The following is a 14,999-nucleotide window of genomic DNA, read 5'->3' on the forward strand; positions in this document are numbered from 1 at the left end:
ATGCTACAAATAACCTCTGGCCACTATGAGACTACAAGAAACTGGTGCTGGACTCCATCTTGAGATACCAGTGCTTTTCCACTGACTGACATGGAAATCAAGCTTTGAAACAAAGGGTTCCCGCCATATGCAAAAGATATATAAGGCAGGAGAGTGACATCATTGTGGCTCTTCACTGACTCCCCACCCAAAGAGACTCCTGGAAACACCTGAGGAACAAAGAGGGAACTGCGAGAAGTGTTGGACTCAGGCTAAAGGGATTTTTAGCCCGTGAATGGAACACCCAGGGATTCTAAGCTGTAAACCAGTGCAGCTTACTGCTTAAGAATCTGCAGCCTGCTTGTATCATCTCTTAGAGTGAGGATCTGCTATTCATATCCAATCTCTTTTGTATATTAAGCTTAGATTGTGGTTTTATTTGCTAGGTAATCTGCTTTGATCTGTTTGCTATCCCTTATAATCACTTAAAATCTATCTTTTGTAGTTAATAAACTTGTTTTTCCTTTGTCTAAAACCAGTGTGTGTGGGAATCATAATTTGGGGCAGAAAGCTGTGTATATTCCTCTCCACACTGAGGGAGGGGACGAATTTCATGATCTTACACTGTACAGTTCCCTGTGCAGCACAAGATGGTATAATTTTGGGTTTACACCTCAGGGGAAGGGGGGGCATACCTGAGTAACTGCAGCTGGGTGTGTCCCTATTTGTATGTGTGCTAGAAGGAGCTTGAGAGCTTGTCAGCAATACAGTGTAAAGGGAGCTCAGGCTGGTGGGTCAGGCACACTCAGTGATACCCCAGTTCCAGATGGCGCCCGGGGGGAAACCCGTCACAGAGGGGTCTTAGGCACCTGAGAAAGTGGTCCAGTTTTCAAAAGTGCTGAGCATCAACAACACCCACTGACACCAATATGCCTTTGCTAGCTCTCCCAACAAGTTTAATGCAGCTTGGCTAGCATCCATCAGATTCACTGTTAATTGTTTTAATTTCAGGTGATAATACAGAAAAGTAATGTATGTTGGGGGAAAAGACAACAGAGAAAGACCAGAATGCCAATGATTAATAGGTACGCAATATACAATTTCATGCTGTCTTGTGCCCATTGGCTGTCTTCACTGTAATGCTCTTCGCAGAAAAGCAGAATATGTGGCAGTTGGGGGAGGTGGTTTGTCTGACTGCAAGAGTAACTTCTACGTTTTGTAGGTAAAATGTGGATTTAAAAGGAGCAAACACAGAGAAACACCAGAAACAGAACTCATTTCATGGATGTAATTTTAATGGTTAAGAGATCATAGCAGTGATTCTCTGACAAACAGATCTAGCTTAATGCTGATAGTTACAATTTATTCACCCAAATGCAAAATTCAGTATTACAGAAATGATGTATGCACTGATCCCAGGCGATATTAAAAAAAATACTTAAGCATGAAAGTATGAAAATTGTTATATCAAAAATCTAAATGTACGAACTCCTCAGAATTACCTGTGTACATTTAATCTTTAACCTTGATTAAAAATGTACAAGGGTGTTCTGAAAAGTCATTTAGATCACATCCTGAAAACTCCAAATTCTGTCCTCTTGGTGGGTGCATTTAGTGCTGCACTAAGACTCAGACCCAAAACAAGTCTTGTATCAGCGGGGTCAATAATTCCATCGTCCCATAATCTGAAATTAGACCAAACAAGAAAAGAAGAATTATATAAACAGTTTACAAGAGATAGGCCTTCAGCCACACAGAAGTAAATAAATATTTCTATTGGAGGGAGTGGATAAAAAAAGGGCCAAATTCTGATTTAAGACAATTGAGCTACTTCGTATTTATGCTGATACAACAAAGCAAAATTTCGTGCCTACTTTTTTATTATTTCTATAATTTGTCTTCTAGATTTAACTATACAGTTCAAAATAAATGACTAGAATAATCTCTACCTACTTTAAATGGGATTATTCATACTATTTTTTTAGTATGAAAATGGCATCCTAAATTCAAGAGAAAAAAATTTTATGAGAAATAAATGGAAAAGATCCCAATGTCATGAAAATGGCTCCCCATCCTGTTGGTAACTATATTCTAAAAAGTAAATTAACATCATTAATAAACGTTATTTGGCTTATCTTAGCTGTCAATTCAAGATGTTTAGTTATGAAAGCATAAGGATTTAAAGTGCTGGAGTATATTTTTTATGGACTGCCAACAATTATTTCACTAATCTTCTTTACTGAAGTCTATTTCTAAACAGTTGTAAATTAATCTGTGCCATAGTGAAGTCCCTGAAAGCAATGAATTCATAAAGCTATGCCACAGTAACAAAAAAACAGCTCTGAATTCCAAACAACTAACCTCCCAATTGACAGGCACTTCTGCACCTGCTTAATATTAAGCATGCAAGCAATTGAAGTTAAGCACACATGGGACTGTTTGCAGGCTCAGCGCCAAAAGAGTTCCATCCCGCTACAAATGAACTCCATAGCAAAAATTCTAAACGTCCTAAAAATTGTATATGTTGTACAACTACCTTCCCTAGGCACTTTGTTTAGAACCAGATGCTGAAGTCCTATTGCAGCTAAAGTCCCATTTAAATCAATGTGAATTTTAACCAGCTGAGGGACTGCAACACAACATGAAATATCTAAAAAAAAAAGTAAAAAAAAAAAATTTCCTTCCCCATGTCCAAAGAGAGCAACTTATTTTGCAATCTTTTCTGAGATTATTACATTGTTGTCATGTCTGACAATTTTATTCTGTGTCTTTAAAATTACTGCTCTGCTTTTGGTAAATTAGTTTTTGAAAGTGATGATCCTTTCATGTTATTTTAAAACAATGGGTAGTCAACACTGAATTTTTAATCAAGAACAAAAATATTCTTCCCTTCTGGCTAAAGTTTCAAGTTGTCAATTTTATATTGTTTGAGGATTAGTTTGGGTTTTTTTAAATCAAATTACACAGGAAAGAAAACATTTAGCACACTTACCTCAAAACAAAAGAAGAGAATAAAGAGAACTGCATAGTGCATGTAAATAAGTATTCATGAGTCTTAGTCACCAATAGAAGTTTGCAACAATTTTGTAAATTTGTTTTAGTTTAGCATTTGTTGTTAGCGTCACTTTCACCAAGTCACAGCAAATAATTTTTAAAATAGCTAATTACATTTTCTCTATTACAACTTGGGTACACTCAAAACAGGATATCCAGAAACTCACTTCTCCTAGGATGCTCCCAAGAAACAAACTACACCACCTCTACCCCGATATAACGCTGTCCTCGGGAGCAAAAAAATCTTACCGCGTTATAGGTGTTATATCGAACTTGCTTTGATCCGCCGGAGTGCACGGCCCCGCCCCGCCGGAGCACTGCTTTACTGCGTTATATCCGAATTCGTGTTATATCGGGGTAGAGGTGTATATTAAAACCAACAAACCTATTAGTTAACCTTTTCCCTTCTCTGGATTTTCCAGTCTGTATCCTGTCCTCTCTCTGTTTGTCTCTATGGGTACATCTACATAATAGCAAGTCTCAGAACCCAGGTCAACTGACTCGTGCTCACAGGGTTCATGCTAAGGGACTAAAAATAGCTCCTTAGGGAGGAGCCCAGGTTCTGAAATCTGGAGAGGGAGGCAGGGCCTCTGAGCCCAGCCCTTAGCCGGAGCAGTAATATTTACATTGCTTTTTTTTATCCCTGTAGCACAAGCTCCATGAGCCTGAGTCAGTTAACCTGGGCTCTGAGACTAGCTTCCCTGGCATTTTTGTTTGGTTGCTTTTTTTGCCATGTAGATGTACCCTCTGGCTCCTATCCCCCAATGAGAGCTGCTAGCAGGCATTCTTACACCCACATGGAGTCACACTAGCAGATCCTGTTGCAGGATAGCAACACACAGTCTGTGCTTATGTGCTGGATAGCATAATACACGTTGTCAGCACTTAGGATGTGATTCAGGAAAGCATCCCTATTCAGGAAAGCACTTAAGCACACACTTATGTCCTACTAAATTTGACAGAGTGTAAGCACAAGATTGGAGCTAAGTATGTGATTAAGTGCTTTTCTAAATTGGGGCTTTTAATAATAATCATTCATTAATTACAACCTTTTGGTGTATTTTAACAATAATATTACATTGAAAAATTAAGTGCTCAAATTAGGTGCTTTTTCTCCTTAAGCCACAGCAGTGAAACACAAAACAAAAGTATAATTAGAAAACTCTTGCGCTCAGAAGAGCTAGAGGACCAATCGAACTCCCACTGAAGTCAATAGGACTAGTGTTTCTATTGACTTTAATGGAAGTTATGTCAGGCCTTAAACTCTTCAGGAATAATGAGTATGTCCCATATCTATGCATAAAACCCCAGTTTAAGAAAATGTCAGTGGGATCACTGTCTAAGATATACATGGCCAACATTTTGTAACATCAGAGAATACATGTTACCAAGAACACTTCAGCAGTTTTCACTACAAATTTCACATAAAAATGCATTCATAGAATCATAGAATATCAGGTTTGGAAGGGACCTCAGGAGATCATCTTGTCCAACCCCCTGCTCAAAGCAGGCCCAATCCCCAGACAGATTTTTGCCCCAGATCCCTAAATGGCCCCCTCAAGGATTGAATTCACAACCCTGGGTTTAGCAGACCAATGCTCAAACCACTGAGCTATCATTATTTTTATTACCCATTAGAATCAGATTTAGTTTTGATCAGCTTAATTTCTTGGCACAGTGGAATAATCATTGGGATATCTCAGTGAACCAGTTTCATGAGATCAAACCCTCAGTCACCCTGCTCCTCATAATCTTAAAAGGGTAATAAAAATTAACTATTTATAGTGATTTCTCTTTGTTCTAAGTGTGATTTCATTTCAATTTTCTGATAGTTACATGTTTGTTTGGTCCTTCTGGAAGGGACCTGCAGTATTCAGATCTACCTCACTATTTGGTGTAATGATTTTTCAATCTCCTTTAGTAAAACATCAAAATTGAATGAAATATTTCAAATCCATTAAAGATGTTTAATGTAACTGTATTTTTGTGGGATAAGTTATATTAAGAAAGTATTGCTGGCCCAAAGCAATTAACCTCAGAAGTTCAGCCTTATAAAAGGCTATTGCTGTAGTAAAGACCTTTCAAAACTTTACACACCTTTTCTTTTTTTAATAGAATACTTGTTTTTTGTAATGACAAACTAGCTTTTATTGACAGCCTCAAAGATTTTACACTGTATAAGGTAAAGATTGCTTTCAAGGTCACCACTACCTTCTGCTTTTCTTTGTTTAAAGAAAACTGTCTTCTGTATTGGGACATAACATTAAACATCCTATTAAAAACCCAGTGCTAGAACATGAATCACATCTATGTTCATAAAATATTCAGAACAGGGACTCTGAGTAAAAGAAACAAACAGACCAGAAAAGAAAATGGCCCATGTAATTTGTTACAACGTAAACTGATTAAACTCCATTTGGAAACCTGTAAGCAGATTAATATAGCTCATTAAAAAGGGAGCTGGCTAACGACTCTCGTTAATTAAGACTGTTCAGAGTGAAAGGTTCTATTCAGACAATTGATTAAAATTTGATTATAAAACACAACTAAGGGGAAGTACATTGACATCCTGAAGATAACAAATGATAATTTATAAGCAAAACTGCATATAGGGAAATATGCTTCCATTTTAAGACCATAAAAGCATTTTTCTTCTTTACTTTCAAATTTATTGCTCAAGGGCTTCAAAACCCACAGAAGTCAATTGAACACATCCCACTGACTTCAATGGGCTTTGAATCAGGCCCCAAGAGCGTGGACAGAGACTATATAACTTCATACACATTTACCAACAGGACAGCACAAGGTAGATTCAAACATTGCCTGTCTCATGCAGTGATCAAAACGAATACAGACATTATCTCCGCCTACAACCCCCTGTCCCCTTACTGAAGGCATCTTGTTGGTCTGATTAGCACAAAACAAAGCCAGTTTTGGCAGAATCCAGTTTTGATTTCATTACCTGATGCCCAGCACTTGGCTGGGTTGATTCTCACTTGACTACACAGGTGGCAAGACTGATCGCCATGTTTGGAGTCAGGAAGGAATTATCTCCTCCCAGAAAACTGACCATTGCACTGAGGAAGTGGGTTACTTTTCCTTCGTACACTGCAGCATGTGACATTCAGTAAACATATTGTTATGCCTGCATGCAAATTTGTTGGCTAATGGAAGCAAAGTGTCTCTAACCCCTACTTCATGCAGGGGAAACATCCATTTCTGCAGTGCTTGTAATAATTACTCCTGGGGGAATTTTGTGCCACTGCGCGTGCGCAGAATTCATATCCTCTGCAGATTTCTTTGCTTTCCTGCAGGAAAAGGATTTTCTGACAGGGAAGCAAAGGCAAGCTGCAAGAGCGGTCATGCACCCCTCCTTAGCAGCACAAGTACATCGTTTCAGGCACCCAGAGCAGTCAGCGGAGAGGTAAATCACCACAGGGCTGGGGACACCCCAGCCAGTGGCCCCTACCCTGCGCCGGGATCAGCTGACAGTCCCAGCTGAGCTGGAGGTGGGAGAGGACAGGGCTTCCTCTTCCCCTGCGAAGAGTAAATAGGGCTGTGTCAGACCCACCCCCAGAAACCTCCCCCCGGCTGCAGGAAGTTCAGCATCCTCCCCTGCTTCCTGCCCCTATCTCTCCTCTGCCACAGGGGGAGGGGTCACTGTACCATGAGTTGCTCCCTCATCTGCCCAACCCCCATGCATCCCAACCTCCCATATCTGGACCCCTCCTGCCAAACCTCACCAGACCCCCCCTCAGCCCTCCATACCCGAACCCCATCCCACTGAACCTCAACCCTTGCGCAGCTAGAGCCTCCCTGCAACAAGACCCCCTGCTTCCGGACCCCCACCTCTGCACCCAGACCCCCCCACTGAGCTCCCTTCACTCAAACCCCTACTCTGACAAGCCCCACCCCCATGAGCCTTCACATCCAGACCCCCACCCCACTGACCCGCAACTAGCTGCACCCAGACTCCCCCCCCCAAGCCCCACTCCCACAACACCCAGACCCCTCCACTGAGACTCCCCCTACCCAGACCCCCTGCTGAGCTCCAACCACCTTCACCTGGATGCCCCTGTAGAGTCCTATTGCCCCTGTATCTGGAATCCCCACAATGAGCCTCTGTGCATCCAGATTCCTTCATGCCTAGACCACTCACTGACCTGCCTGCACCCAGACTGTCCCTCACAGAACCCTCTCACCCCACACCTGGATCCCCCCACACTGAGCCCCTCCACACTTGGATCCTGCCTTGTTGAGCCTGCCTGCCCCACACCTGGTGCACCTGGCGCAGAGGGGCAGGGGCCCAGGGTATTTCTGGGGCAGGCCCAACAACTGTGCTGTGTCAGGGTCGTGTGCAGCCTCACCACTGAGTCCGTGTCCCGGGGAGGGGAGGGGAAGGACTGCAGGGTGATCTCCCACCTTCATGCAGCCAGTGGCCTGTGATCCCACTGCCATGCTGGACCCTCTGCATTTATTTATTGACAAATAAAACGTGCAGAATTTTAAAATACTGTGCACAGAATTTTTAATTTTTTCGGCACAGAATTCCCTCAGGAGTAAATAATACTTTATATCATTGGTGACTGGACTAGGCCACCAAACTGCAAAAATAGTAGTGTAAAGCTTAGTGTCTTAATCCAGTATTCCAAACTCTGAGGCTACATCTACACTACGGGGGGGGGGGTCGATTTAAGATACGCAAATTCAGCTACGCGAATAGCGTAGCTGAATTCGATGTATCGCAGCCGACTTACCCCGCTGTAGGGATGGCGGCAAAATCGACCTCTACGGCTTCCTGTCGACGGCGCTTACTCCCACCTCCGCTGGTGGAGTAAGACCATCGATTCGGTGATCGATTTATCGCGTCCCGTTGGGTAGTGTAGACCCAGCCTCAGATCTTACTGAGGAAAATGAAGTGTATGAAGGGAGTAGGCATACAACGACATGATTGGTGGGGACAGGTATGAATACTGGGCACAGTTAGAAGACAACCCTATTAAGGTGCACAATTCTTTCCACAGGAAAAAAAGAATAGGTGGGACTTGAGGGCTCCCAGACCATGTATATTCAGGGTCTTAGACCAGGTCTACACTATAGACTTACATCGGTAGAACTAAGTCGCTCAGGGGTGTGAAAAATCCACATCTCTGAGCAACATCATTCTACTGACCTAACCTCTGGTGTAGACAGCGCTATGTCAGTGGGAGAGCTTCTTCCATCGACATAGCTACCGCCTCTCACGGAAGAGATTAACTATGCTAACAGGAGAAGTTCTCCCATCAATGTAGGAGAGTCTTCACTTAAGCACTACAGTAGTGCAGCTGTACTGATGCAGTGTTTTAAGTGTAGGCCTGCCCTTAGACTGTAAGGTATTCAGGCCAGAGGCTTGTCTTATTTTATGACTGTGAAGCTCCTAGCTCATTTTGGGACAGTATTTTATTAACAAACAAATAAACTATCTGCCCTCCCTTGACTGAAGAATTAGGTGAAGATTTTTTTTTAAAGGATGCCTAAAGTTAGGTTCCTTGCTGAGTACTCAGCAGCTCCCACTGAAATTAGACCACTTATTTAGGTATCCAAAGATGGGTTTGGGGCCTAAATTTTTCAAAATGACTAGTTATTTTAGGTACCCAAGTTGCAGGAGCCTGCCTTTCAGAAACTGCTGAGCACCCTTTAAGATGTCACAAGCTAGGCACCCAAAAATCACTTGACACCCTTGAGAATGTAAACACACATTTTTTAAAAATGTGGGCCCATGGCTAATATTTAAATCTCTCTCCTTCACATAACTACTGCTCTAAATATTAACAATGAGCTGTGGGCTGTTTGGGGGGAAACTGAGTTGTTTTTTACATCACAACTGTACACATGTTGCATGCCTAATAAATCCAATAATTTTTCAGTCCTCAGTACAAAGAGATTATGAATGAGATTCCAGTGGATATTAACAAAATCAAAGAGTTCATTTTCTCCTCCAGGAGATTATGGATTTGGTTTAAATACAAATACCCTGACTGTAATTTTTTAATGTAATTAGTTCAGTGAAAAATTCTTCTGCTTACAATCCAATCATAAAAAATTAAAATCCTTACTGTATATTTTCTCTCTGCCTGAGGGATAAATCCGAGGCTTTGTAAGAGTGATATAGGGCCAGATCCTCAATTGGTACAAACCAAACTAGCTCTATTGACTTTAATGGAACCACACTGATTTACACTAGCTGAGGACCTGGTCCACAGTCTCTATCTATACTCAGAGCAAATCTTATAAAACTTCAATTGGCTAAAAAATAGATGAAGTGTGCAAGCCATCATGTCACCGATCAATACATATTAGTAATAATTTATGACTTCATAAATAATACCCTAATCTGAGAGTAAAAAAATCCAAACAAAACAGATTGCTTTGTGTCTACATAATTACTAGGAGTTGACATATGGATAGAAACTACTTAAGTATAGGAGCTTAATGCTTACAAACACCTGTTAACATACTTTTATTAAAGTGGTTAAACTGATCACATTTACAATTGTAACAATGCAAATTTACCCCTGCTGACAGAGTGTGTCTGGAATTAAAGAATTCTAAGCATACTCTGTGGATTTACCAAAAGAGAAACTTCTTGCTAACTTTTAGCATAGTCTATATCTTTAGTCAAATGTATTCATTTATTTACTACCATAAGCAAAAGATGAAAGTAAATATAATACTTGGGGTCACTGCCATTAAAAATAATTGGGTGTAGGAATCACTGGTGAGAAAAGGGTAGGAGCAAATTCCTTGAGTTTTAAGGAGAGATTTGAAGGAAGACACCAGGGGTCACAACATAGGCCCACTACAACTAGCTAGTTAATCAGAACTTGTAAGACTTAAGGAATAGACAGTTAGATCTTGGAATAATGCTTGTTGTTAACTGTGATGCAATTCTTTTTATAAGCTGTGTACGTTGCCATTAGTGAAATTGAGAACAAGGAGAAGCAGGCAGCATGATGAGAGATAAGGCAAGTCAGGGAAGAGACTACAATGGTACCATATGGCAAAAGAAAGAAAGAGAGAAGGGTGTAGGGAATGGTTAGGAGTAGTGGAAATAGAAACAGAGGCTGGTCTACACCTAAAAATTGGATTGACCTAGCTACGTCACTCACGACTGTGAAAAATTGTGTGCCCTGTGGTGACATATTTGGTCTGCGTAACACCCAGTCTTCCGTTGACTTAGCTACCGCCTCTCGGAGGAGTGGATTACCTATAGTGACGGAAAAATAACCCTACATCACTGTAGCGAATGTCTACGCTGTGGTGTTACAACAGCAAAGCTGCAATGCCATAGCTGTGTCACTACAGCATCTGTAGTGTAGACATAGCCAGAGATATAAGGAAAAATGATGTAGTATTTTGTAAGTAAAGACAAAGAACTTGAATTTGATAGCATAAGGGTAAGGAACCCTTTAGAAGGATTCATGGGAGGACTGATGTGATCAGAAGATGATTTTCCTGTCAGCATTTTGAACAGACCTGAGTGATGAGAGGCATGGGAGGGCGACGAAAATGATTTACAATAATAAATGAAACAGAAGATCAACACATGCACAAAATTTTAGTGGTGGCATCAGTAAAGAATTTGGTAACATCAAAATAGTAGTATCAGTCATTATCAAGACGCTAAATATGGAGTTAGAAGTGGAGAGAAGTGTCAAAAATGTCAGAAGGTTGCAGTATATACGCTCACTATAAAACGAAAAGAGAACACATTATTTATATTTTAATGGTATGTGCCCTACTCCAGAATAGCGTGCCCATATACTTGATCACCTCACCTCAAGGAAGCTATAAAAAGGAATTAAAAAGAACCCAAGGAGGACAAATAGTAACATGCTGAGGTTTACATGAAAAGTAAGGTTGCAAAGACTATGATCATTTAACCTGTAAGGGCATTTGACTTAAAAGGGATTTAACTGAGGTATTCAAAATATATAAACCCAACCTTTATAACCTTTTGAAAAAGGAAGCATACTTTGAATTATTAAAGCAACGTCCCTTTACCCAGTGCACAAATAACCCGTGGACGGTCATATATACACAAATACAAAATTGGACACTGAAAAAAGTGGGTAAGTTTATCATCCTTGATGTTTATAGCTCTACAAGCTACAACCATGATATGAGAAATCAAATGTCATGCTTCATAGGATACTATGACCAGCTGCAGGAATCTGTAAAGAATCTCCCTCTCCACCACATCCCCACGTACACAGCGGTACACAACTAACTTGCTGCATTCTGGAAACATCCGCCTTCCTTTAAGGCATCAAGTACTGGCTGCTGTCAGAAACAAGATAGATGGAACCATGGTTTGGATTGCATAGTACCTGTGGACACTGAACAAAACCTTTGTTCCAGATTGTTTAAAACTGTATGTAACTGGTCTGTTGTTCAGCATTAAGATCTAAAAGGTGTTAACACATTCTGGTTATATCATCAAGTTCTGGGAATAGTCATTTATATGTTACCTTGCACTGGAATAATAAGGGTTTCCCTCCTCTTCAAACCTCCTAATGATTGGCTCCTTCAAAGCTGCTTCATCTGCCTCAGATAACTGTAGGGAATAAAGCAAGTAACTGAACACTGTCTATACAAGAAATTCTTCAAAATACCTACTTACACAATGACATCAAATCCCCACCTCAAACAACAGCCAAGAAGTGACTTGCTAGACTATCTCCAGAGACAAAGTCTTTTATTGGACCAACTACTGTTGGTGAGAGAGACAAGCTTTCGAGCCACACACAGCTCTTCTTCAGATCTGGGAAAGTTACTCAGAGCATCACAGCTAAATGCTAGATGGAACAGATTGTTAGGCCAAAGTAATTAGCACATACAAAAATAGGGGGTTAGTGGGTTACAAATTGTTGTAATAAGCCATAAATCCAGTGTCTCTGTTCAGTCCATGATTTTTAGAGTCTAGCGGAGTTATGAATTTAAGCTCCCAGGCTCATCTTTTGAAAGTGTTGTGCAGGTTTCCTTTGAGGATGAGAATGGATAGGTAAGATATAGAGTGATCACTTTGTGAAAAAAGTGTTCACCCATGGGTGATAGGGAGTTTTTGTTTTTTATCATTTTCCTGTGTGAGTTCATTAGAGAGCATAGTGATTGACTCATTTAACCACATAGTTGATATTGGGACATTTAGGTATACCGCATATTGTAATTGGCATGTGTAGAATCCATGGATCTTGAAAGGTGTGTTGTGGGGGGTACTGATCATTGTAGCAGTGGAAATATGTCTACAAGTTTTTCATCTGTTGTTCTGGCCGGGTCTGGTGCCGCTTTGAATTGGTGCGTCCCAGTCTGTGGGGAGCTTGCATCTGATTATGAGCTTGGAGAAGTTGGGGGGCTGTTTGAAGGCCAGAAGGGGGGGGGGAGTTCAGCAAAGATTTCTTTCAGGATGTGATCCCCATTGAGTATGGGTTGTAGTTTGATGATACCCATATGAGTTACAGTATGGGGTGAGAAGTGACAACTATAGGTAGGAGGTTGGAAGGAGTGGTGGTGTCCACAACCCACAGAACACCACCTCTGGGAGAAACCATGGCACCATACCCAACAGATGGACACTACACGACACCCAAACTTCATCACTTTATCAAGACTACCACTCACTGGAGCTGAATTATCTCTACTCTCTAAGGCCTTGGCTACACTTGCAAGTTACAGCACTGTAAAGCCTCCCCCAGCGCTGTAACTCACTCCCCGTCCAAACTGGCAGGGCACGTACAGCGCTGTATCTCCCTGGGTACACCGCTGCAGGTACTCCACATCTCCGAGAGGAATAATAGCTGCAGCGGAGTGGCTACGACTCACGGGTGTGAGTGTAAACGCTTACAGCGCTGTACTAATCACCTTGTCAAGTGGCCAATCCTCTCCATTGTTGGGACCGGCTGCAGGAATGCGTAAGTGCCGGTTTCAAAGCTCGTACCACAGAGAAAAGCAAACAGTTTGCAGCTTACGTTGAGTGAGTAAATGAATGAGCAGGGGGCCGGGAGTTTGGAACTTGCAAAATAGAGAGCTGACATGCTCCAAAAAGCACTCTCTCTTCCCCCACACTCCCTGTCACAATCCACCCCACCCCCCTGTTTTGAAAAGCACGTTGCAGCCACATGAATGCTGGGATAGCTGCCCATAATGCACCGCTCCCAACACAGCTGCAAATGTGGCAAGTGTGGCCACACCACTGCGCTGGTAGCTGTCAGGGTGGACAGACTGCAGCGCTTTTCCCTACTCAGCTGTACGAAGATAGGTTTACCTCACAGCGCTGTACAGCTGCAAGTGTAGCCAAGGCCTAAGGGACTGTACTTCTGCCCCACTATTTATTTTTGTGTTGCATGGCTGTCAGTGGGAGTGGGGTGAGGTCAGTTGTTCTGGATTTCTTGCATGATTTCCAGGTAACAGTCTTGGATTTTTTCCTCAGGTGTGTCCTATGACTGTAGAGGTACTAACAGGCCACTCTACCTTGAATAGCCCCTTAGAATATGTGCTAACTACTTATGCTAAAGAATCTGTTCCCCCTTTCATGTAGCTGCGATGCTTGTACCTTTCCCAGACCTGAAGAAGAGCTGTGTGTAAGAATATAAGAACTGCCATACTGGGTCAAACCAAAGGACCATCTAGCCCAGTATCCTGTCTTCCGACAGTGGCCAATGCCAGGTGCCTCAGAGGGAATGAACAGAACAGGTAATCATCAAGTGATCCATCCTCTGTTTCCCATTCCCAGCTTCTGGCAAACAGGCTATGGACACCATCCCTGCCCATCCTGGCTAATAGCCATTGATGGACCTATCCTCCATGAACTTATCTAGTTCTTTTTTGAACCTCGTTACAGTCTTGGCCTTCACAACATCCTCTGTCAAGGCATTCCACAGGTTGACTGTGCGTTGTGTGAAAAAATACTTCCTTTTTTTTTTGTTTTAAACCTGCTGCCTATTAATTTCATTTGGTGACCCCTAGTTCTTGTGTTATGAGAAGGAGTAAATAACACTTCCTTATTTACTTTCTCCACACCAGTCATGATTTTATAGACCTCAATCACATCCCCTCTTAGTGTGGCTCGAAAGCCTATTGCTCTCACCAACAGAAATTGATTCAATAAAAATCATTACCTCACCCACCTTCTCTCTCTAATATCCTATGACCAACACGGCTATAATCACACTGCATAAACCATCTCCAGGCATTTTTCACCTTGCTCCACCCCCAAGTCTCAATTTAGTGTATCAAGTGACATGCATTAAAATTAAAACAGGCATCTTGACAATTTTTGGGTAGAAAAGGATAAAACAACTCTATCCTAATGCATGTCAAAAAGGTCTAATAAAATCTCCATTTTCAGTTGCTTATTAGTCATGTATTTAAGAGTTTTTAAGTGCTGTAATTTGAGATTAGCTATTTTTAAATTATTTAGACTATTTTTGAAATGATAAATATAGTAAAATAAACCAGGTTTTGGACTTCTCTTTCAGCTGAGATTCTGCTTTAAGCCAGAATCTCCTAACCCTCCTAACCTTGGGCTGTTCCAGACACAATGTAATTTAAACAGCCCTGGGAGCCTAAATTATGGCAACCTCCCATACTGCAGTCCCAATATACCCCTGCTATCCCAGTATCCCGCCTACACCAGAGCTTGTGAGGGGATGCTTGGCAGGCAGCTTTACAGCTGTCATCTGCATGCGTGTAGTGGGGAAATCCTCCCTCGCCAATCCAGGTCTTTTAGTCTGTGACTGCAGACCTTTCACATGGTCTAAAGGGACTAGAACGGAAGGAGGATTTCACACCCCCTTTTTTTAAATCTTTAATTAAATATAAATAGGCTAAATTCTCAGCTGTCACAAATTGGTGTTGCTTCCTCAACTTCCGTTAATGGGACTATTCCTACATTTAAAGTTAAGCATGTATTTAAGTTCTTTGTTGGA

The 14,999-nt window shown here is 41.5% G+C and overlaps 1 protein-coding gene across 2 annotated transcripts in view; it reads right to left on the reverse strand.

Moving 5' to 3' along the window:
• Positions 1 to 1,253: 1,253 nt before the first annotated feature.
• Positions 1,254 to 14,999, reverse strand: part of MCCC2 (methylcrotonoyl-CoA carboxylase 2) — an 84,268-nt gene continuing 70,522 nt past the window's right edge. For both annotated transcript variants that reach the window (XM_034773836.1, XM_034773837.1), the window contains 2 exons: positions 11,544 to 11,629; positions 1,254 to 1,664 (listed from right to left, as the gene is read on the reverse strand). In XM_034773836.1, coding sequence (XP_034629727.1) covers positions 1,547 to 1,664; positions 11,544 to 11,629 — 204 coding nt within the window. In that variant the 3' untranslated portion in view covers positions 1,254 to 1,546. The remainder of the gene's footprint in view (positions 1,665 to 11,543; positions 11,630 to 14,999) is intronic.

Source organism: Trachemys scripta, chromosome 6 (assembly GCF_013100865.1).
Source record: "Trachemys scripta elegans isolate TJP31775 chromosome 6, CAS_Tse_1.0, whole genome shotgun sequence".
Lineage (NCBI taxonomy): Eukaryota > Metazoa > Chordata > Testudines > Emydidae > Trachemys > Trachemys scripta.